The following is a 24017-nucleotide window of genomic DNA, read 5'->3' as shown; positions in this document are numbered from 1 at the left end:
ATACAAGATAGCTTTACAGTTCTATAAGACTATTGACTGACAGTACCTGTCCAGTAGTGTATTGATATTATGTGTGTGAAATTAAAAGAATGCAAATTTTCGTTGCTTTATTTTACATTGTTATTTAAAATTCTAGAATTTTAGTATTTATTTATTATGTTTAAGCTCGAAAATGTAATATAATGCCTTTACCACGCATTCTGAGTAATAATTTTGGAAAATGCTTGGTACCCTCGTATATTGTAGTACAAATAACGCAGTACTTAGTGTAATAAGTCTTGTTACAACTTATTGGCATCACCTTTGAATACAGTTTAAGATAACTTAGCTTATATTTTCAACAAAATGTTCAGTGTAATAAGACCATTTAACAACGTTTTACAAAGCGATGTTCACAATGAAAATTTTCTAAACATTTAGGCAAACCCTTCAAAGTGGACCATTTTACAGGATTTTTAAAGATGTAAATAGTTTTATTGACTTTCATGGGGCAAAATTAGGAGTTTACTAGTTACCATGATAATTATTTTTTTAAAGATGGCCTGCCTCATACTGTTTTCGCACGCAGTTTATATCAACGTCCTTTTTAGTAAAGGTACTTAAAATATAATGGTGTCCTGTGATATTTTGTAACGTAAATAAGTATACATTAGGTACATTATTATTTCAGTGTACATGGTTATATCATCAGAGGTAAATAGATTCACTGATAATATGTTAGGTTTTGCGCATATGAGAACCTTTCTGGCTTGACTGAATTATATTTCGACGCCACAGTTGAGTTTGTCTTGTTACATGGATCATTAAAATACATACATAGTTCTCAAAAACATACTCCGGTAAAAAAAAAACCATTTGCTTTCATCTCTTATAATCTACTTGCAGCCTAAGATTTTCAGTGCCATTGTTGAGTTTGCCATTTTGTCCATATAGATAAAATAAAAGCAAAGGCGGAAGACTAGGTAAGCCTATGTCGGTAAAAAAACTACTCCCGTTAGAAGAGAAAGATCCTTATTAAGTTTATAGATTTTGTTTTGTGTTATTCTTGTCTTGTTGTTTTTCGGACTATAGTATAGGAAAGAATGTCCCGTTCAGGTATGTTAGTATACGAATTATAGATAAGAAAAAAACGAATTTTAAGTATCGTATGGAAAGAAGAATGTTGGAAAGATTTATATTAACTATCCTAATTACATTGAAAGTACGTATTATGGCAGATCATAAACCATCATCATTGTTAAAAATTTCATTTGAACTGATTTTGAAGTTTACTCAATCCTCACTGTTATAACTTTTTTTTCTCATTAATGATGCTACATGAACCGAACATAAATGAACGCTTACGGTTGTATTGTAAGTTTAGTCTAAATGTTGTTGAAGCTTAAATACACACATTGTTTGAATCACTTAGCCTAGCTTTTTTACAAAACCATGTAGAAGACATGTTTTATATTATAATTTAATTAATCTTATTTTATTTTTAAACTCTCTTCGATGCATAACAATTCTTTTAGTAATTAAAAAATTGAGTTGAGCAATCAAAAAATATCATTTTGTCAGCAAGAAAACCATAATATTCTATCCGTCATAAGAACAGTCACATATATCTAAAATGATAACAAGAAATAAAAACATTATGTGTTATGACATTTATGATTATAATGTATATTTCTACTAAAACGCTTGACTTGACATTATTGTTTGGTATTTTATAGTTTTGTTTGGCCTTTTAAGACTAAAGAAAACTGTATCCATACATATTGGTATATCCCTTTATTTTGATGAAAGGAACGACACATCGGCATATAAAAATATTCGGTTCTAGGCCTGATTTTCAGATTTTTCCTTTAGTAATTAAAACCATTGTAACATCATCAAGCAGGTCAGATACATTTAATAATTTAGGTTTAAACAAAGTAACAGGTACTATATATGAGAATGGTTCACAATCCACGGATGAAATGAATAAGTATTTAATATCAGTTAGAACTAAACTGTGCCCAATATTATCCCTACATGAGGTATGAAGTGATCGTACAGAAGCAGCTGTTTGGCGGGGAACGACCCGGTGTGCAGTAAGCAGTAGCGGGCCCGAGATGACACCGCAGTGGGCCCTACAAGGTGAGGCGGGACAACCCGACGTCAGATCACCGCTTAGGGAACTGTTCGCACAGTGTAATACCATTGAATTAGACGGTTAATGTCAGCCACTGCGCTAAACCCGAAATTCACCTTTGCTCTTTCTTCTAGAACTTTCACTCGGTGTTCAAGCAATCTGTGATTAATCATGGCGAAAGTTCAACTGAAATTAAATAAAGGAAACAGGTTTTTTCCGGACATTTGCCATCGTTCAGTGAAACAACAAAATCAGTAACACTACGTTTCTAGATCTGCAATCTGACCTCTTCTTGAGGTAAATAACTAACCTAACACATAATTATAAAGTATGCTAAAATAAACAAATGATATCAGAGCGTTGTGACACGCCTAAGTCAGGAATCACAACCACCATGTGGATTTTTTGTTTCACAAAACAATGGCAAATGTCCGGAAAAATGCTGTTTCCTTTACAATCCTTCCATCGTCAAAAATAAACTTCAAACATAAAATTAAAAATACCAGCAACAATAGTAATAAATACAGAAACTTCCAATCTAAACTTCATTGATATTAAAAGAAAAACATTAAATGTAATGCCCTGAGTAAGGAAAATTATAGAAGGATTAAAATGGTGTTTGTACTATCAGGTATAAAAACATTCTCTTTTCAATATCTGGAGCGTTATAGTGCATACGTTGGACTTAACAATTTCAGAATGGGGTCATAGGAAGTAACATACGCGTCATAAAATGTGTCCTATACATAGCCTATACGACACACAAGAGTGGGCCTACGAAAACTAATTTCTTATTCGAGTGTGGCATAAGAGCGGTAGTTTGACATCAATGAAGGATGCTCCGAGCCCGATACGGTCGGTAAGAAATGCGACGACCTTTGCGTTAAACGTTCGTGGTACGTGAAGTTACCAGGATCGAGACATACGGTTATTGATGATGTTACTGCCTCAGAAGTTATATGTAAAGGCCAATTACATCATCTTCTAGTCACGCTCGATCCGTCATGTGGAATTTAACCTTTTCGGAGCGCGGAGTTCTACATGAGTTTGGACCAAATATTTTGGTTTAAGGGCAGTTACAACTACAATTTTCTGAAGCAAACACATATATATTTAATTCGTAAGCGAATCGGTCTCCAAGAAGTTTACTAATCTGTGAAAAAATAGTATAGCTTGACGAGAATTATTTTAAAGGTTGAGTGCTAAGAACGGTGGAAAAATAACTGATATTACCAAAACTAATTACCAGGTCTAAAGTTGAAGAAATCTCTAATGGTGTATAAACAGTCTGAATATGAGTCACATGTTCAACGTAAACTTTTTATCACAACAGTGATTTGATTAATAATCATTTTTAAATATACCATCTTGTGACCGCGAGTTCGTGTAAGAATATTTCGGAACAGTATGCAGCACAAGGAATATGGTTAAGGGTAATTTAAGTAAACATTTCGAACTCTATTGTTTATTAATTTTAGTGCTCTTTCTTTGCAATTTGTTATTGACGATGGATGATTTCAGATCGTAGGATTTCGGAGATTTGCCTCGCTATATGTTAAGAATATGTTTTATTTATGTATTTTCTATTTGTACCGTGAAGAAGAGGGTAGATTTAATCATAACCCTCTGCATTGTGTTGTTGTTCTGTTTAATTGAAAAGGTTGAATTGTATCGTGATACATCTACTCGTTTGATCATCTAGACCGCGACGAAATCGTGGAAGAGTATTTACCGCCCAGTTGTACAAACCCACAATTACAACACAATGTTGAATTATATGTAGACAATCTTAGACATAAATTTAAGCATGTACAAAACATATACCTGGCAATTGTGACTATACTCGTTAAGTTGCATGGATACATTTATAGGTACTGTCAAACCTTCATATTCAAAATGAGCAGAAGTCTTCACATGGACAGTTATATATGATCGATTCATGAGCTGCAAAAATCAGATTAGGACATTTGAAAACCAAAACCTGAATAAAGAAAATTTCTAAGAAGAATTCTAACCGATAATGTTTTTGAGAATCCTAACATTCCAGCATACATACGTCTAGGACAAATGGTACTAAACGAACAAAATAAAAACCCTTTAAATATATTTACGTTTTGTTGATAGATTCAGTCTATAAACCTACTATAACCGAAATATTGAAGATGAAATAGCCGGAGTGTTCACATCTAGAGAAAGAGAACTATCAGAACATCGGCATGTACGAGTAGTTTTTCATAGATAAGACGGAGGTCCAAAGTTGGTATATCTCCTCAATCACAACTTTGATGCATGGTTTAACAATAATCAAGTCATGAAGCTCATCATTGTCTATATTGAGAAATTTCTAATGATTTCACATTCAAAATATTCTTTTATATGAATGTTGAGGTTAACTCCGCTTAGTGCTGCGTCTGAAGTCTTTAAATTCTTTCGTAGTTTCTTTAAAACAAATGTATAATCTCCATTATTATAAAAAACCTTTTTTACATTGGGTGTACGACATTAATTATCCCTTTTGCGAACATAACTTGACTTCCGCCGTTTTAAGAATAAAAATAAACATAAATTGTGTTGATAAAACCCTTTAACTTGGCTTTTGAAAATGGTTAATGTCTCTGTTGGACTCTTCACAAATAATATGAAAATAATACAAACAATGCCCTGATACTACCAGTGTATTGAACATTCCATGTACCTCCGTTTTAGTTAGAAACAACCTGTTGAGATTCAATTTGTGGCATTGTGTTGATTATGCCAAAAAGCGATCATATAGATATTTGCGAAGAAAGCGCATAAGTGCCAATGTGACAGTTGAGGATAAGAGTTCTTAACCAGGCAGTAAAGAAATACTCCACATACTTGGAGCTTCTTGCAGGTATGTCATCACGTAATACAATAGCTAAGATACATTCCTCCTGACCATCCACCACCATTCACCCTAACATTCAGGTGTGTCATCACGTAATGCAATAACTAAGATACATTCCTCCTGACCATTCACCACAGTTCACCCCACCCTTCAGGTGTGTCATCACATAATGCCATAGCTAAGATACAATCCTACTGACAATCCACCGCAGTTCACCCCACTCTTCAGGTGTGTCATCACGTAATACAATAGCTAAGATACATTCCTCCTGACCATCCACCACCATTCACCCTAACCTTCAGGTGTGTCATCACGTAATGCTATAGCTAACATACATTACTGACCATCCACCACAGTTCACCCTACCCTTCAGGTATGTCATCACTTAATGCAATATTTCAAGAAGATAAAACCCTACATTAAACATAATACAGCCAATAATGCACGTTAGAGATCTATTTAACTTCAACCCCAAGGTGAAAGCTGAGCTTAATCGTCTTCAAGAACAAAAATAATATAATTTTTCCTGCACGTGTCATAGCCTAAGTTTCTGTGTGTGGTTCTTGTATCCAATACAAATAATCATGATAATCTCAAATTACGAGTATGTATGATTATGAGAGATGGACGCAATATTCAATGGTACCTCTAAAATAACATTCCGCTGTTTAATGAATGTCTTACTGCAGTTCATAGATTTGTCATATATTCGAATCTACGTCTGCATAAGGTTTTTATGGATTTGAGCTCAAAGAAAAGTCTAGGTGTTTCTTCATTTATACTCTGAAAAGTTTTTAGAGCTGTAAACGATTTTTCTTTGTAATTTATGCCTGAGATATTTTAGGACCCAAGAAAACTGGTATGTCCTATAAGATTCTAACGTAAATTACGATATTCTACCCTTTGGCTTAACCCAGAAAGAGCATTAAATAACACCTTTTACACACACACTAGACTTTTTTGAATTTATTATTAATATACAACATTTCAACAAAATCGGTTAAGCGCTTTTAGATCAATTATTTAGTAGAAGTATATTAAAAAAAACAAAGTGACCCAGGAAGAGCATTAAATAACCCTTAAAAGCACTATATTTACAAAGAAGTTGGACTAGGAATAGAGATAAATGTGAGTTCCTTGTTAAGACAAAAGCGTTTAGCATCAAGTATACGCATCGAACCAAGAAATCACTTTGCTATTCATCACAGAATCCAAAACCACGTAGTAGGTTAGGTTTACTGAGTACCTTAATATAGCTTATATTGCACGTCCATTCCGAATTTATAATAAGTTTCAGCTCTTTTACGTAATCGTTTGTGAATTAATTGTGAAACGTAAGATGTATCATCGTCAATAGAACCCATAGAAAAATAAATAAGCCAACGCTACACTTACTGTTGACCTTAACTACAATTCATTCATAACTGAAACTTCTAAGTTGGATTATCTTAGATATCGATTTTGGAGTGTCATTAATTAACATACCAGATTCAAGACAACTTTTATACACACTAGGCCTTTCTTTGAATTTATTATTAATATACAACATTTCAACAAAATCGGTTAAACGCTTTAAAATATAAATTATTTAGTAACTATATATATATATACCATTACATGTGTATAAGTGGCAATTGCCTAATTTAATTTCAATAAACATTGAATCACAAAAAGTACTTGCTCCGCCGGGACTCGAACCCGGATCTCTCACTTGCCGGGTGAGTGTGCTACCATTACACCACAGAGCCTTCCCTTTTTACGATTCAATTATTTAGTATTTGGCCGTTTCTTTAACATATGTGTTTAAATAACCAAACTAACATATGATCGGAAGACCAAATACCTGTCAACTGACTTTTATTTACCATAAAATTTGTATAAGTGGCAATAGCCTAATTTAGTTTCAATAAACATTGAATCACAAAAAGTACTTGCTCCGCCGGGACTCGAACCCGGATCTCTCACTTGCCGGATGAATGTGCTACCATTACACCATATATATATATATATATATATATATATATATATATACAGAATTCAGGAAGAGCATTAAATAACCCTTAAAAGCACTATATTTACAATGAAGTTGGACTAGAAATATAGATGAATGATCAATTATTTAGTAAAAATATATGAAAAAAACAAAGTGACGGGTGGCTGGTTAGAGAATTATTATACGACCTACCTTAATAGGAAAACTTTTCTTTATTTTCGCACGTACAACCACGTCCTGAATTACAGCGCCACATTTCTGGCTTGGTATTTGTAACCTAGACAGAGAGCCTCTAAACCGTATCTAAATCTTAAGCAGGATATTTCGAAGACTGTAGATATTTATACAATGTCATGTTTAAATACACGATTATACCTTCCAATCTTAGACAGAAAGTAATGAATTTAGCTCATTCAATTCAATGTATTGTCAAAAAGAAGGAAATTCTCAGAGAATGGACTTCGAATCATGGAATTGTACACCAAGTTGAAACCTATAGTAATAAAGACCCTCTCAAGTAAACCGCTAATTTAAAAATCTTTTCAAGTACGATTAGCCTTCACAATTTGGAATTCCAGAACTTTTGGAAATGAAAAAGTACCACATTTTAATAGCTATGAATTTATACAATACACATTTTCCAGTGAGGAATAAAATTAATATACACCATACAGTGCCTCAAAGGGATTTTAGAAAGCTTTACAAAGGGGATTATTTAAGCTGTTGTAAAATAGGACATATACAATTAATATACAAATTGATGTATTTTTAATACATTGGAATGTAACTTTACATACATTAACTGGAATATTATAACAAGCTAGCATGGTCTTGGACAAAAATGTTTTATAAGAACAGGACAGCCACGATTAAAAATGGTTTTGTTCTAATTGTAACTAATTCAATAAGTCTAAGCAGGGTAAATAATAAAATAGAGCTGGACCGTGTAGTCGAAATGGGAGCATGTTAACAGATTATTACAGTATTTGATTTCGTGTCATACATCTGTAAGAGGGGATAAGAGGGTTATAAATTCATCGGTCTTCACAATAGTTCAAAACTGACTCTAATGACATGTTTGAACATATCTCTGTCACTATAGAGTTTCCTAAAGAAGGCAATGGAAACGTACTTGATTATAATATAAACTTCTACAAATGCAAGACGCTTGTTAGTTGTCTGAATTTTGTAAAATTAAATGGACACGGAAATCATGAACACCATGAACCAATTTTGAAGTAAATCTTTAACTTATGACATAGAGTTTTAAATATATTAATAAACCAACTAGGAAAGAATCAAACACTTTCATGCTTTGATACTAAGGTTGGATACTTTAAAGATAATAAATATACTTAAGGTTTTCGACCTTCATTCTGAAAAAAACTTCACTAGATCAGCATCTGAAGGGTGAAAAATGTTGAAAGTTATGCAGTTGAATTGGATATTAAAAATAACGGTAGGATAAAGGCATGCCCGGAGATATTATCCACGGAAGAAGTGCCTACGATATAAGTGAAGTAGATAGGATTTATTGCTTCACCTTCATCAAAATGCAAAAGAAACATAGCAATCTACTGGAATTTATTATTGCTAGGTTGCCAGGGATTAAGCTTTTTATCAGAAGATATTCAATACTGGTTTTTGGTGAGAACACAATAAGTAAACGTGTAAATAATTCCTTGAGGAAGCCAATGAGCGATGAGCTTCCGTGTTATTTCCCAGGCCGGTAATCACTACGTGCCAAAAGCATACTTCCTCTTGGAAAGGAGCAAGAAATAAAATTTGTGAGGTCGACGCTGAACGGCTCTTCTGCGGTCAGTGTTAGGTCCCCCGAGTCCCGTCTCGCGTCTGGAATGGGAGATGTTTGTTAAAGTTTTACAAGTAGTGGAAGAAAGGCGGAGCATCAGGGCAATATCGGGGTTAGTGGAGCCTCTAATTCAATGGTATTACACAACGCTAACAGTTCCCCGGGCGGCGATACGGGCCGGGGCCGGGAATTGTCCTGCAGTTGGTACACCTTGTATGGCTCACACAGGCCTCATTGCTGCCAACTACATACCACTATAACATTTAATAACTTTGTGAAATGTACAATATCTATATTATATATGAACGTCTAGTTTCATTTAATTACGTCGACGCTATGTGTCAAGATAAATAACTGTACAACTTTGTTGCGTTTTCAATGATCGGTTACTAAATACATGTAAGTTTTCTGGAAGTAACGTCTTGGGTAAATTACAATCATAAATTACTTTTCTAGAACGATACAAAACAAATAAAATTAACACAACAAAAAGTTTCACATTGTTAACATTTATAGTTTTGCATTATGAAAGAAATACATAAAAATACAAACATTCCAATAATTTAAAGTGTAGCAATTGTAAAATATAATAACTGGACAATTATATTTTTGTCGGTGCAAAGAATTATTTCAACACCAGTTATTTATTAGAGTTATTGTATCTAAAACAAGAACAACATACAGAAAATGAATAAAAAATAACCAATTATATATTATTAATAGTTTTTAATAAACTTAAAATTGCAGACTTAACTCCATTTATACTTATGATAATGTAAAGATACAATACATTTACAGCAGAAAAATTTAAAACTTGCAAAGTGCACCTACAAATTCTGCACCCTAACAAAGCATGAAACCCCTGTGATCGAATCGCCGGCGAGTGAAAAGTTTGCAAGAGAAAAAGGTGGAGAAATCATCCCTTAGCATGTCAAGAATCCGCCCCCCATTCAGGACAGGGTGAAGGGAAGCCCCATTCAAGCTTCAATAGCGGAATCAAACCGAGATTGTCGAGAACACTTCTTTATGTTAGAAACAAAACTTGTAGGGCAAACGTCCCGCCCTTCGTCCCATTCAGGGCTCGCCGTTTGTCTAATACCTTTCTCGGATTGTACTCCCTTTCAATTGATTTCAATCCCTTCATCGCGTCCCTCCCTTCCAGTCTAGTGTTGGTCAATTAGGTTTTACTTGGCAATTCTATCCGGAAAGGATGTACTTTGTACGTTCTTTCATTCCCTCTAAAGGGACATGGGATGAAAGGATATACAGGACCGACGCGACGGTACTTTTGTTTCCTTGGAATAGCAAACCAACAGTTTGATTGTGTCTTATTAAATTGTCAGATCAAATAATACACATAGCTACAAGATTAGTTTCGATAATTTTCAAAACTAGTTGAAATAATGTAAACATTATTATGATTGTAGCAGGTAACACTTTTAAATTTCTCTCCTTTTTTAAATGTAGCTCATGCTCTACTTTTATAAACAATGTTTAGAATTGTTAGAGTCATTCTGTGATATTATTTAAGGGAAAATGTTTTGCATCTCCAGGAATGTTGTATAAGAATAATAATTGCATACATTAATTATCTTTTGTTTTTACTTATATAAACATTTATTGGTAAGGTATGTGGGAGCAATACAATTTAGTTGAACCTTCAGGTTTCAAAAATTATCTTTCACTGTCATGTCCAAAGTGTGATCTTTGTAGCTTTTAATCTGAACATCTTGATAGCAGGAGAATGATGATAATTGGAGGTATTTATCTGATACCATCCAATAGAAGTTATAACTTTACCTTTGTCCAAATGACATCTATTATGGATAGAGTGCTCAGAAATAGGGGTTTTTTGTGTCACTTGCTTTATCTCATCAGTGTCTTTAATTTGAGGTAGTACTATTTAAAGTTTTTGAGTTACCCCAACATTTTGGGGGAGAGAAGGGTAATCTTGAAATTTACCAAAAACGCCATATTGATATTACACAATCGTGGTTGTGATTGTTGTAGAAAGATGGCTATGAAATGTACTTATGTACTAATCGGGTCTATCCTAGGACTTTAATACGATTCGGACTTATCAACACTAGAAAGTGGAACTCAACTGCTAGGCCGGCGGACAGCTAGGCGGCACGGACAGGCGGCACGGCACGGCGCGGCGGGGCAGCAATCCACCACGCCCGCGGCCGAGGAGAGCGGTGCCGCCGAGCGGCAAGGAGCGCAACAATCAGCTTTAAGTAAATCAGAGGTTAATTAAGGCGGTCTGCTTTTGTCCTGTAAATCAGTCAAACTAGAGCTACCGTACTAATTAACTCAAGTGAGTCTTGTAGACAAATTGGAGCGGATAATTGCCTCTCCGGCCGCTGTCGCGAGCCGCACAGTCCTGTCAGGTTTATGGGGGAGCGTGCGAGCGGCAAAGGTCTGATGCCCGTTTTGGAAATACGATCCCTACTATAGCGACTATGTCGCGAGGAGTACCTTATACGATTTTGCAGCCCTCTTTGATGTTTCCAAGGAGCACTATAACAGTTGCACCTGAGAAACAACTTCTCTAGACAAATACTTTTCCTTCTGTTAGAGCATTAAACTAATTTGAATTTCATAACAAAAAAAAGGAAAATATTAAAAATTAAAATTTCTAAGCATCTGCCCAGGTTTAAATAAGCATAACTTGAAACAATTAAGTGTACTCTAACCGAGCTGTGCGCGAAAGTATGCCACGACTTACATGCTATTTTTACGTTTCCTACACATTTTAAGAAAGCCGATATAAAAAAAATTAAAAGTGTTAAGTGTTTGCGATGCCGTATACACTACCAGAAAGGAACGGATGTCTTGTAGGAAAACCGTCGTGGAAGTCACCTCTCCAAATGTTTCACGGTTTTGCAGAACTGAATACAGCAAAAACTGTACGATAAAAAAACAGGAAGTAATATTCCTTTTCGTAAATCTGTTATAACCTGTTTAGAATACTTCAAAACGATCGAAAGGAAATGCTCCGCTCAGCCTCGATTACTATTTGTATGACTTTTGTTCCTATTCCAGAAAAATAAATCTCTGCTTTTGTATTAGGGATATGTAAAGCATCAGTTATAAACATTTGCTACAAAAACTCCATCGATTTACATCGCAAAACTGAAATTCTTCCTAGCTTTCAAAGCAACACTATAGTATTCGAGTAACATAGCCTTATAGTACCTAACATTTTCTTGAGAACTGTAGCCCAAGAAATATCTATGAATCTTGGCGGATACAATTAACTCTGTGATGATTAGAACTGTGTGATTAAGACTCTGCCCTAAGTCAATGCATAAATGACTAAAACTTCTCCATCAACGATTTCTGGTTAATATTCTGCTCATTTTGGAAAGTGGAGTTACAATTCTTAAGCTCTTGCATGGAATATATTCAATTTAAAAATTTAATTTATAATATTCTGAGCTCCAGGTATACTGTACAGTAAATGCGATAACCTGCATAAAAGAAAGAATACCTGTTAAGTAATGATATAAAAACTCGACGTGGTATTCCTCTAGATATGTACTGTATGTCCACATAATAAATAATAATTTTCAATTATATTTCGAAATTTACGTAACAATTTTCGAAGGAAACAATGTTTACATTACGAATTTTTGTATTATGATGACACTTTAAACTAAAAGCCGTATCGTAACTGCAATATGCGAATATAAACAGTACAGACTTAAAAAAATTTGATGATAGCTTGGTGCGTTCATCACAGTACACGTGTTAATGTTATTGTAATGCTCAGATTTACACTTTCCACAACATTTCCTGCAGGGTACATTTAGTTTTGGTAACGATGGGTATGCTTGAACATAAACTGATACAAGAAGTTCTGTTTTATTACACAAATAGTGATAACAAAACTACGGACAGCCGTCTCACATGCCGCAGTAGTCGAAGTGCTGCTCAAAGTGAGCAAATCAAGAGAGACACGGGCCGGACAGAACAGTGAAATGCAATATTGAGGGCGAGTAGGAGGCTGGTTCATTAATACAGTTGACGAGTGTAGTCGGCCGGATTCGGGGTGACCAACATACCATTGCACTTAGCCACCACCGGGCTTCAACTCTTCACCGACTGTTAATCATTTAGTCAGTCAGTGTCACCCTCGTGCAGGCTGACTGGTCTGTCACAGTTTGGTGGAGGACGTTTGTACGGTAAACTCTTGTTCAACTTTATTACTGTTTCATTAATGGCTTTCAGACCACTTTATATTATGAAAAAATACGAAATCATACCGGAGGCGAATAATTTTGCACCGTCCTTCAAGGAACTTTTACATTTAAGTTCTGAAAGTATAAACGCGTCAATTCAGGAGACATACAAAAAATAAAATTGTAGATAAGATTCATGCAAGGAGAACCACAAGGTTGTTTCTTATTTGTACGTACAAATTCGTATTACAACTTGCGTTTACTATAGAGAAACATAAAATCAATTGCCTAAAAATTAGAATATTCTATTTTTTCATAATTTTAGACACTTTATGTCCTAATACACTTTGTACTAGACGAGTGTCAGTAAATACTACTCGTCAAACAAAAATCAATTGCAAAGTTTAGTCTTTTAAATATTATGGCAAACTTGTTATAAACATTGCACAACAGTCTGTACTAATAACACTTTTGAAAGTTTATTTTATGTAACAACGTCCCATAACGTACACATATTGACTCACCAGATCCCAGGCTATTGGAATCATCTTGGTCTAAAGGCCCGCAGGACGATCCCCTGGAGGGTGCAGAACGCTCTAAACTGTCTACCTCCTCTTCGGTCATCAGATCCTCCAGGCCTGCAACAAGTATACTGTTATAGTGATGAATTTAGAGAATTGGAATCATCGGTACATACAGTTTTTATAGTGGGAAGGGTTGACCCATATATCTTGCATTTTTAGTCTAGATATCTCTGTTATCGAAACTATGCAAGGAGCTCATTTTTAACGTTTCGTTGTCGCCTTTTTCTGGATTTCTTTGGACGGAAGTAGACTATAGATTTCAGGAGTAAAGTTGTGACAGTGTCAGATATCAAATGGTGCACGAAGCGGAAAGTGAAATGGAGTTATATCCAACATTCTCATTGGAATCATCCTGTAATAATGACAAACAAGATGACTCTCGTGAGGCTCAGACCACTCTACGACCTCTTGACCATTTAGTTTTCAAATCTGCAAAAACCATTGCAAGTGTAGTGTCTGTCCAGATCAGCGATATTAGTAGTTATGTGAATGATTATTAAGTTGGGTAGTGAACTACAAAAATCCAGTCCAACGCAACCCATTTTTATGCTTTTCAAGCATACGGTTGGAATTTGCTTTAAATCTTCTAACCGAAATGCAATAATATTTAGTTATGAAGGTAGCCATCTTTTATAATATGTAACAGATTAAAAAATGGTTTTGAAAGACATCCTTAGTTGGACTTTATTAAAGCTACAAATAATTGTAAGGTCCAATTATAGCAGTAGAGAGAAATGTACGGTTCTGTATCCAATCGTCCTTTTGTGTACCAAATGCAAAACTTCTTGAACTAAAAAGCATTATTATGAAGTGTAGGTACATATACATGTTCTACATGGTGTACCCAAGTATTCCTGAGAAAAGTGATTTGTAAACCTATATCGACTCGCGTCCCATACATTCTCAATTTACCAATTTATCTAGATGGCAAGGAGATTCAGTAATATCTTAAGTCTATTCTAGAACACAGAGGGTGCCAACAAACAGCGTTAGCTGGATAATAAGATGATCTTAAACATTTTTGAGGTCAGTAAAAACCATATGGAGAGATCTCCATTTTCATCCTCATTCACATCGTTGTACTAGACTCAAAACCTGGATAATTAAATGTACCTAAGCATTCTTTAAATATTATCGAACTGTTTGGAGAGATCCCTGGTATACATCCATCTTGTTGTACTAGATCCAGAACATCCAAGCGGAATGTCATCAAACACCTTTAGCAAGATAATTAGATAAACGTAAGCATTGTTGAGATCGGTAATGGCATCAACAGGAGTCCTGATCTTGGCAATACATTCCCTCTCCCCTTATACAGTCAGGATTTCATCCATCTCTAACTCAGATCCAAAGTCCGAAATATAGATCGCTCGGCCATCGGCACTCCCGTTATTGCTTCAACTATAAATTATGCAATTTTATTAAGAAACATTAGTTTGAAACTTGTTTTGCCAATTCGAGAAAGTATAAAATGATTTTTAATAACGGTTATTAATGAATCTTGAATCTATTGAATTCACACAATAAAATGTAGCATGGCGATCTTTTTCTAATAATTTATGCGGTAACCTTCTCCTGAGTTTTATCAAAGTAAAATCTGATTTCCTCCCTCTCTATTTCTAAATATTTGGCAATAGTAAAACCCCTAATAAATTGTCATGCCTAACTAATTAATTCTTCACCAAGCAGATTTGATATATCTTGACACTTGAAACTACATTCAACTTTAATCTGCACCCTTAGAAATAATTCAATGTTTATGTTGACCAGTGTCCAAGAAAGACCTCCAGGAACGGATTGTGTACTGTATCGATTGGCCAGTCGGTGTAAAGATGGCGGGTGTAGTCTACTCTATTAGCAAATGAAGTGTGGGACGGGACGGGGGTCTCAGGTGGCGAGGTCCCGCGGGAGCTCATTACCGCCTGCAGGGAGTGTGACGCAGCCCGCGCCACTCTGCTCCCACCACTCGCTAAATGTCACAGTCACTGCCTGGACAATACTGTACTGGTGCACAAATATGCGAAACTTTATACTGATCGTTTATGACATACCAGTCGAATAGTGTTATACTGAAACTATCATAGCACATTTCCAACGTTACGGTATAAGTTTTAACATATAAAACACAATTCCCAACTTTTACATACACTTTCTGTCTCAAATTGAATCAACATATAGTAGTTTAATCTACATCGTAACGTAATAATGAAGGATCAATGCAATTTTCATTAGGATAAATGTTAATCATGCAATTGTGTGAGAGAGTTAGTTGTAAGATGTTGGAGTCGTCTGATCACCTCAGGATTCTAATTAGAAAGAAAGCACTAACATTAGTAGAACTGTGCCCAATATAGGATGAACCATGGATGTGCCCTGGATCTCAACATATCCAAACGCCAGTGTCGTTACCTCGAATGTGTAGAGACAATGTAATGGTTCCTTAAACGGACCTTTAAACGAATAATAGAACAAAATTACATTAATTAAAATATCTTGCTCTTATAATTTAATTCCCTTAAATTTAAAACATGTATTTATTTATAACGCGAAAATGTGCCCAATTATTTAATTAGAAAAACAAACATGTGAACATTTTTGCCAATAATAAATGCACGAAGTAACCTTCGAACAGAAAGTCTTCATGACTGCTCCCCGCCAATCCACCCTTAAGAATCTCAAGAATTACTGAAGCCATTTTCGTTGAGAAAGATATCCTCCCATATTCATTGATCAGTCTCTACTTTCTGTCTGTCACAGGCACAGTTTTAGTCAGAACAATTAGTTTATAGGGTGGACCGGTACAAGTATTCAATATACGAATTCAGTTTCCCTTCTATTGAAGGCCTTAACGATTGGCTTCCTCTATACTTGGCCACTTTCTTACAACCTGACGGTCAATGTAAATCTGAATCGAAGAAGGTCTTAATGATTGGTTCACTCTATACTTGACCACTTCCGAAACATGCAAACAGCTCTGTCTACACCTTAACTCAACTTACAACCTGACGGTCAATGTAAATCTGAATCGAAGAAGGTCCTTAACGATTGGTTCACTCTATACTTGACCACTTCCGAAACATGCAAACAGCTCTTTCTACACCTTAACTCAACTTACAACCTGACGGTCAATGTAAATCTGAATCGAAGAAGGTCTTAACGATTGGTTCACTCTATACTTGACCACTTCCGAAACATGCAAACAGCTCTTTCTACACCTTAACTCAACTTACAACCTGACAGTCAATGTAAATCTGAATTAAAGAAGGCCTTAACGATTGGTTCACTCTATACCTATCCAATCTCGCAGCATGCAAACAACTCTACACATGAACTCAACCAACAAACTGATGGTTAATGGCACATGGCTTCTCGTCTCTTTTGCAAATTATATCATAATTAAGACGTCTTTCTACAAAGTCGTATAAATACTCCTGTGGCACACTCCAACCATCATCATATTCAACCGTGTCACACACAGGATCATAACGTTTGATGCAACCATGATGAATTCAGCGGCAATTCTGCGTCACGTGAGTGCCAGTCTCTGACACAGGGGAAACGCTTCCATTCAAATATCGCCTCTCACTTGTCTTTACTATTTTCCTTGGTAGGAGAGAAGGGGAATCTGATTCGAATGTGAACGAGCAGACACAGTCCTGACGATTCAAAGGTAAGCAGAGAACATGCATGCAATTGAGATAGTGACATTGAAAGAACTCTAATTCAAAAGCGTCCTATCAAAGTGAATGTGGATGCTCTGACTAATTTGCATTGAGTATTTAAAGGCAGTAGTTCGTGAAGTTTCAGATCAAGAATTCGTAGTGTACGTTTGTTATCTGTAAACAATAAAACGATTTGTCACTTTACTTAAAATTAATAATCGATGATGGAAGTATAAAAGAGATAAAAGGGTCTGGAATATTTGCAATTTATTTAGTATTGTAGGAGCCGGGATTCAATTTACATTTTATAACTACACAACTTTGTGTTTTTTTAAATCGTTAGAGGAATTTCCCTAAGATCAACAACCGCGATACTTTTGGTGAGTCGAAGGGTTAGAAATAGCCAATAATAATTATTCCAAGATAACTTTTTCACTGCTTGAAATACTTAAAACTGACCATGAGACGTAAAGAATAGTGAAATGAGCTTCAGACAACGAGTAATGCGAATCAAAGTCGCCACTTTCTGCCAGAACGACGATTTTTATGTTGTTTACTAACACTGATTTCAATTTAATTTAAGTGCCTGGTTGTGGGCTTTAAGTTTGTACACTAAGATAAACGTGATCTGAGAAAAACATTGTTATTGGATATTTAAAATCAATTTAATTTAAGTGTCTGGTAGTGGGCTTTAAGTTTGTGTAAACTAAGATAAACGTGATCTGAGAAAAAACATTGTTATTGGATATTTGAAATCAATTTAATTTAAGTGTCTGGTTGTGGGCTTTAATTTTGTAAACTGAAGATAAACGTGATCTGAGAAAAAACATTGTTATTGGATATTTAAAATCAATTTAATTTAAGTGTCTGGTTGTGGGCTTTAAGTTTGTAAACTAAGATAAACGTGATCTGAGAAAAACATTGTTATTGGATATTTTAAACTCTTTCTACACCATCCCTTTACAACTCTATAAAATCTATCATGCCTGACGAAAAATTTTATTGATATCACGAAACGGTAGGTTGTGGGCTTGTATAAAGGAAATTGGCTTCCTGCTCCTTGATTATAAAGGGTTATATTCTTGTAACATATAATGATGAGGGGATGTCTGAAATACTGTCACCATTGTAAGGCTGTCAATATTTAAGGACGTGTGCATCTGTATTAATTTATTAATCTTAGTTAATGCATTAACGGCCAAATATTGTAACAAACTATTCTTTTTATTATTTACTAGAGCTGTACATAGTTAAAAATTAGTACTTGTTGTACATATTACTAAAAATACAAAATACGCTCAAGTATTAGATTGGGCGAAGACTGACCCTCATATATGTTAGTACGTATAAAGCATTACACATTGGTAACTACAATCAATAACTGAAAATTTAATGACACTCATTTAAAACCTGTAATATAGTATAGAGTAAAGAAGGCAGCCTCGTATTATTAATTGGGTTATGTTATTTAAAATTCAATCACTATAATATAATATGGGAAATCATTAAATTGTTGTTACACATTCAAAAACTTACTTAAACTTATACTTTTCACAATATTTTATAAAATATAAAAAGTATGAGACATTCAAAGTGAAAATTATTGATCGAAATTAATATAAATGAAAATAGTTATTAACGCATAATACACGAAAAACTTAAGTTACGAAGTGATCATCATTTTGTTAACATGCTTTACATAGTTCAAATTAAACGTACCATACCAAATTTAATATACTGCTATAGGAATAAATAAAAAAGGGAGCCTAATTCGTTCATTCAGAAAACTCAGTTCCGAATGGCCCTCCGATTAGAGGGAAGATAGGTCCAACCGAGGGGTTATATAAGGTGTGGAGTAAAGTATGTCCACACAGGTGCGGCAAAGCTGGCCAGCTCCGATCACTAACCCGGGTTAATTGATAACCCCTCATCCCTTATCGAGCGGGTAATCCCCTAACCTAACCCTCCGACAAACTGGACCCCACTTAAAACCGCCCGCCGCGCCTCCCCGCCCCGCAGATTAATGTGGGCTAAGACACGATCACAAAGGAGTGAGGGAGTCCTCTTAACTTTCTCGACCATATTCAGTTTTAATCCGTCCGTTCATTGTTTTATCCAAATTTTTAATAAGTAAAACTCAACATCACTGAAAATAATAAGTATTTGAATCCAAATGCAGTAAAACATCCAAATGTAGAACTGCAGTTGTTATTTTTAATTAATATATTTAAAAAAATATATTTTTAGGAATTAATAATTAGATCTGAAGGTCTAACCTGAATACATTTTAAACCATTTCTTGCTATATTGCTACATTGTAGTCACTATAACTACTTTCAGTTCTTTGCCGTCGTGTCAGCATATACAACATGTTTGCCGCTTGCTTAGATATATTTTTGTTGTTGTCAAAACTATTATTTTATTTTGTGGGCCTGGATGTGTGACCTGAATTTTGCTTATTGTATAGATATATAGAAAAGTATGTTCTATTAAAATGGTTTTGAATAAGACCTCGTTGTCACGCACAGGCCTCGGCCCATGCGGCGGTATTTTCATAATAGTATGCTTGGAATTGTAATTATTGTATATTTGAAAATAAAGAGTAAATTGATTTGATTTGATTTTGATTTGCTCAACCGTCTCCGCACTCTTACAGAATGATAATTTATGAATTTTTACAGACGCTGTACGACCACTTAAACTCAAAAGACAACTTAAAGAATATATATATATATATATATATATATATATATATATATATATATATATATATATATATATTGATGAGCTTGTCTATTAAAAGCAAAGATAAACTCAACTTAGGGCCTTCGTATTGTGAATCTGACATCAGGCTTTAAGTATTTTGGGCTTTAAAAAAGTTTGTTGTTCTATTGATGTTCGAGTAAAAATTCATTTGTGATAATTCTAATATTGTCCATATTCTCAAAAAGGTTTGAGATCAATTACGTATTCATAACTTGTTGTAAACCGGAAAAGTATTTTATGAGTAGTTTTGATTTAGTTAAACTTTCCATAACAAACCATAATGTTATTAAAATTTAGAAACTTTATTGATTTATGTTTGGAATAACCACTTGAAAAAGAACATTACTGGCCAAGACTCCAAAGTCGTGGTCTCCGTAAATATCCCTAAGCTACAGTATATGTTCATATAATATATTTTTGAAGGCTGAGAAAAACGATGTGGTATAATTTATATTCATTAACATTACTCTATGCTCTATGTGATACAATGACAGCACAAGATAAAACATTAAAGCGTGATATGTGTAACCCACGCACCTATACGCCTATGTATGATAGCACCTTTAAAAAGTAAAATAGGCCATAGTGATCTGAAACTGACTATTAAGGCGTGTCAACAGTAGTTAGATTCATTCATGGTTTCGACTTTCTAAAGACACAAATTGTAAACTGATGGTTGAAAACCTCGTATTTCTGTGACGAAAAATTCATCACTTTAGAAATTAATTAATATTTAAACTAACTAAACAACTCAGAGTCAAAACAAAATATGAACATGAAGCACTTTAAGACGAAATTTACAACCCCTTATCATATAACGGTCTCCACAAGATCGCATTTGGGACTCTATTCTTCTTCAAATCATATTTCAGCCTCAACTTCACGTAACAAAAGTTAGCATCAGCGACTTTGTAATATTGCCCTTATCTTTGCCAGCTCAACTTAACTCCCGTAATTGTGGCGCCCTCAGGCGGACGTTTCATGTAGATTTTAATAATGTTATTACTTCAGCTTTGTTCTTCAGTCAACATATTTATGTCAGTAACCGAGCTGCGCTCAGTTCACTTTGTTCTTTAAGTCTAACGGTTCAAGTTATAAGAGTAACTCGGTAGAACATTTGATAATTTAATTATAATACTAGTAAAATTTATTTTTGACTTTTTAAGAATTGAATTGTATAAACAAAATAAAGTTGTATTGTTTACTGATAAATTGACATATACATTGGACAATTTTAGGCTCCAGTACTATATGAAAAAACATTTCAATATGCCATCGCTCAGTGATACAAACAATAAGTAACACTACGTTTCAAGATCAGTATGCGGACCTCAAAACGTAGTGTTACTAATATTTTGTATCAGTGAATGATACCACAAAATGTCCTTCATAAACTTTTCATCATCAAAAACTTTAAACATTTAAATAGATACTTAAATAATAGTCTGGTAAAAATAATAATCTTATTATATAAAAAAGGTAGAAGTGGAGATATATTTAGGAAAATATCAAATTATTTAAAACTTTCATTAACTCTTCATACAAGAAGGTTCCTATAAAGTGAAGGACGGTCCTTAAGGAAACGAACTTTGGAAAGTAATTTTGGAATTTCACTCCATACAGAATTATTTTAAGCAAGCAGCGAGACTCTTAACACCACATTAATGAAAATAGGTACAGTAATAAGAGAAGGGTTCTCTGCATGAACATGATTTAACAAACAATAATCGTACTTAGAATTTAATTTCAGTTGAATTCACATGTAATATTAGCATAGAATAATAAATCGTAAACTAAAACCCTTTTATGTTTTAAAGGGTTTTAGTTTACGATTTTTTATTCTAACATAACCCTATAATGTGGAGTTCATAACATAATATTAGCATAATTTGAAGATTAAGTTAAGAGTTCATAAGAAAGTGGTTTAACAATTCCACAAAATTCTATATCCTCTGAATGCCGTATAAAGGCTCTTGGGAGCCACGTTCAAAACAGAACATAAAAAGTGTGTTGTAAATGATGTTAAGAATACTCGGTAGGGCAACCGCACCGGCAAACACTCGGGTGAACGGCTGCAGTTCTCTTTTACATAAAGTCAATTTTCGAGGTTGTTAAATAGCTGTAATAATAATAAGTAAAATACAATTACTAAACTGGTTCAATACGAATAGAAACATCCATAAAATAATACAAACTGAACAATAGATTGCTAGTAGAAACTTTTAGTTGCAAGAGATTGCAATAATCTCACAGTTCAATCTATTCTAGTTTTTGTATGGTAAATTTCTTTTAGGGTATACCAGCCTATACCAGCCTATAAAGCTTTGTTCATATTTTCTATTCATACGTGTAAGCAATAACAATGCTAAATTTTAAACTTAAACGGGTTGGATTGTATACCATTATCATAAAAGTAATTTATAAACGTAAGTCTGATTAACTAATTATAAACGATGTATTTCCTTAGCAGTACCTCATAATGACAGTAACGAAGAGGTGTCGATTCTAAAAACATTGTTATTTGCTATAACACACAAATTGGTTGTACTTAATTGTTATTTACGGTTTATAAGTAAGGGAATAAATGCGCGTTGATTCATTTTTGATTCATTTCATGCTGTCCACTTCAGTCAATTATTGACTGCATTGGGTTGGTTGCACGTAAATAGTAAACAAGCATAAATTCCGCTATTTATATCTTGTGTTCTTTTTCAAGCTATATCACTGTCTTTAAAATTTTTCCCTTTAAATCGATCTTCGTGAAATTTAGCTTTACAATTTTTATAACGCCTAATATTGAAGATAATTATTTCATCAGAAATTAAAATCCTATTGAAACGTAAAAAGACATACAACATTTCAACGCCATAACTTAAACTATCTCTGAATTCTGATTATTTAAATTAAACACGCTAAACAAAGCGAAATGGACCACAATGTTATAGAGGAACTTATTTTCACTTTTTGAACCACATCACAGAATATTAACACACTTTTGACCCTGTATGAGCATGTATATATGTTTTGTCCACGTCAAGAAACATTCACGTTAAACTTAAAAACAATTTATCGTAACGTATTTTTTTTAGTCGGAACAAATAAGTTTACATACGAAATAGCAACTATATCCAATATCGCTTAGTCAATAATTACGATTTTATTACAACCATAAAGCGTAAGCAATAATAAGTTATGGCCTGAAATGTGCGGTCAGTCAACTTTGTTGTCCCGCCCAATCGGCAGACGAACTACTTGTGTCAAATTCATTCCGCTGTGTAACTCTAACTGTGAATGCGACTCGGTCGGAGTTTTTCGCCCGACTCCGCCCCACCCGCCCTGCCAGGTCGCCGTTCCGTCCCCTGGGTGCAGTTTGATTGTAATAGCTCCAGGATATGATCTGAGAGACCGTCTAGAGATACACTAACATATTATCCTACCGGGACTTCCTGCTCTCTCACTAACTTATGCGATGCTGGTGATATTTCTTTACCTTTACCAGTCAACTTTCCTCACCTTTACCACCCCGGCCCACCCCCAACCATCTCAGTTCTGTCGGTCTGGTTACTATTTTACTCTGCAAGGCGAGATATCTAACCTCCTCTGTCTTTCGTATATAGTTTGTGCTTAGAAAATGTCATAACTGCGACAGATATTTTATGTTATTTTCACTGATTAATTTAAAGGAAGTCTAGGAATAAAAAATATCTATAAGATTGTTAGATAAGCTAACAGCAGATTGTTAGACAAACTACCTGTTTTTAAAGGCTAAATAATAATCTAAGGATTAAGCGTTTTAATACCTCTGGTTATAGCTATAATTGTACATCTATTTGAATTAATACATTCCCCATGCCTACGCCTCAATTTGGCCACTATGGTGATAAATAATACCCAGAGTTTTCAGATAAAATTTAATATATAATGTACACGTTCAACTAGGCAATACAAAAGTTGAGTAAAAGTCGTTTCGTTATTTTTTTTACTCTCATGAGTTTCGCTCTTCAGCACACAACCAAATTGACGGGCGCGTAAA

At 34.5% G+C, this 24017-nt stretch overlaps 1 protein-coding gene across 1 annotated transcript in view; it reads right to left on the bottom strand.

Annotated features, from left to right (window-relative positions):
- LOC124354991 (zinc finger protein 423) overlaps nucleotides 1–24017 on the bottom strand; it is a 336258-nt gene that overhangs the window by 155020 nt on the left and 157221 nt on the right. Inside the window, exon 3 of the mRNA XM_046805843.1 lies at nucleotides 13497–13610. Within this exon, the coding sequence (XP_046661799.1) occupies nucleotides 13497–13610 (114 nt within the window). The remainder of the gene's footprint in view (nucleotides 1–13496; nucleotides 13611–24017) is intronic.

Source organism: Homalodisca vitripennis, chromosome 2, assembly GCF_021130785.1.
Source record: "Homalodisca vitripennis isolate AUS2020 chromosome 2, UT_GWSS_2.1, whole genome shotgun sequence".
Taxonomy (NCBI): Eukaryota; Metazoa; Arthropoda; class Insecta; order Hemiptera; family Cicadellidae; genus Homalodisca; species Homalodisca vitripennis.
This window is presented reverse-complemented; position numbering and strand designations above follow the sequence as displayed.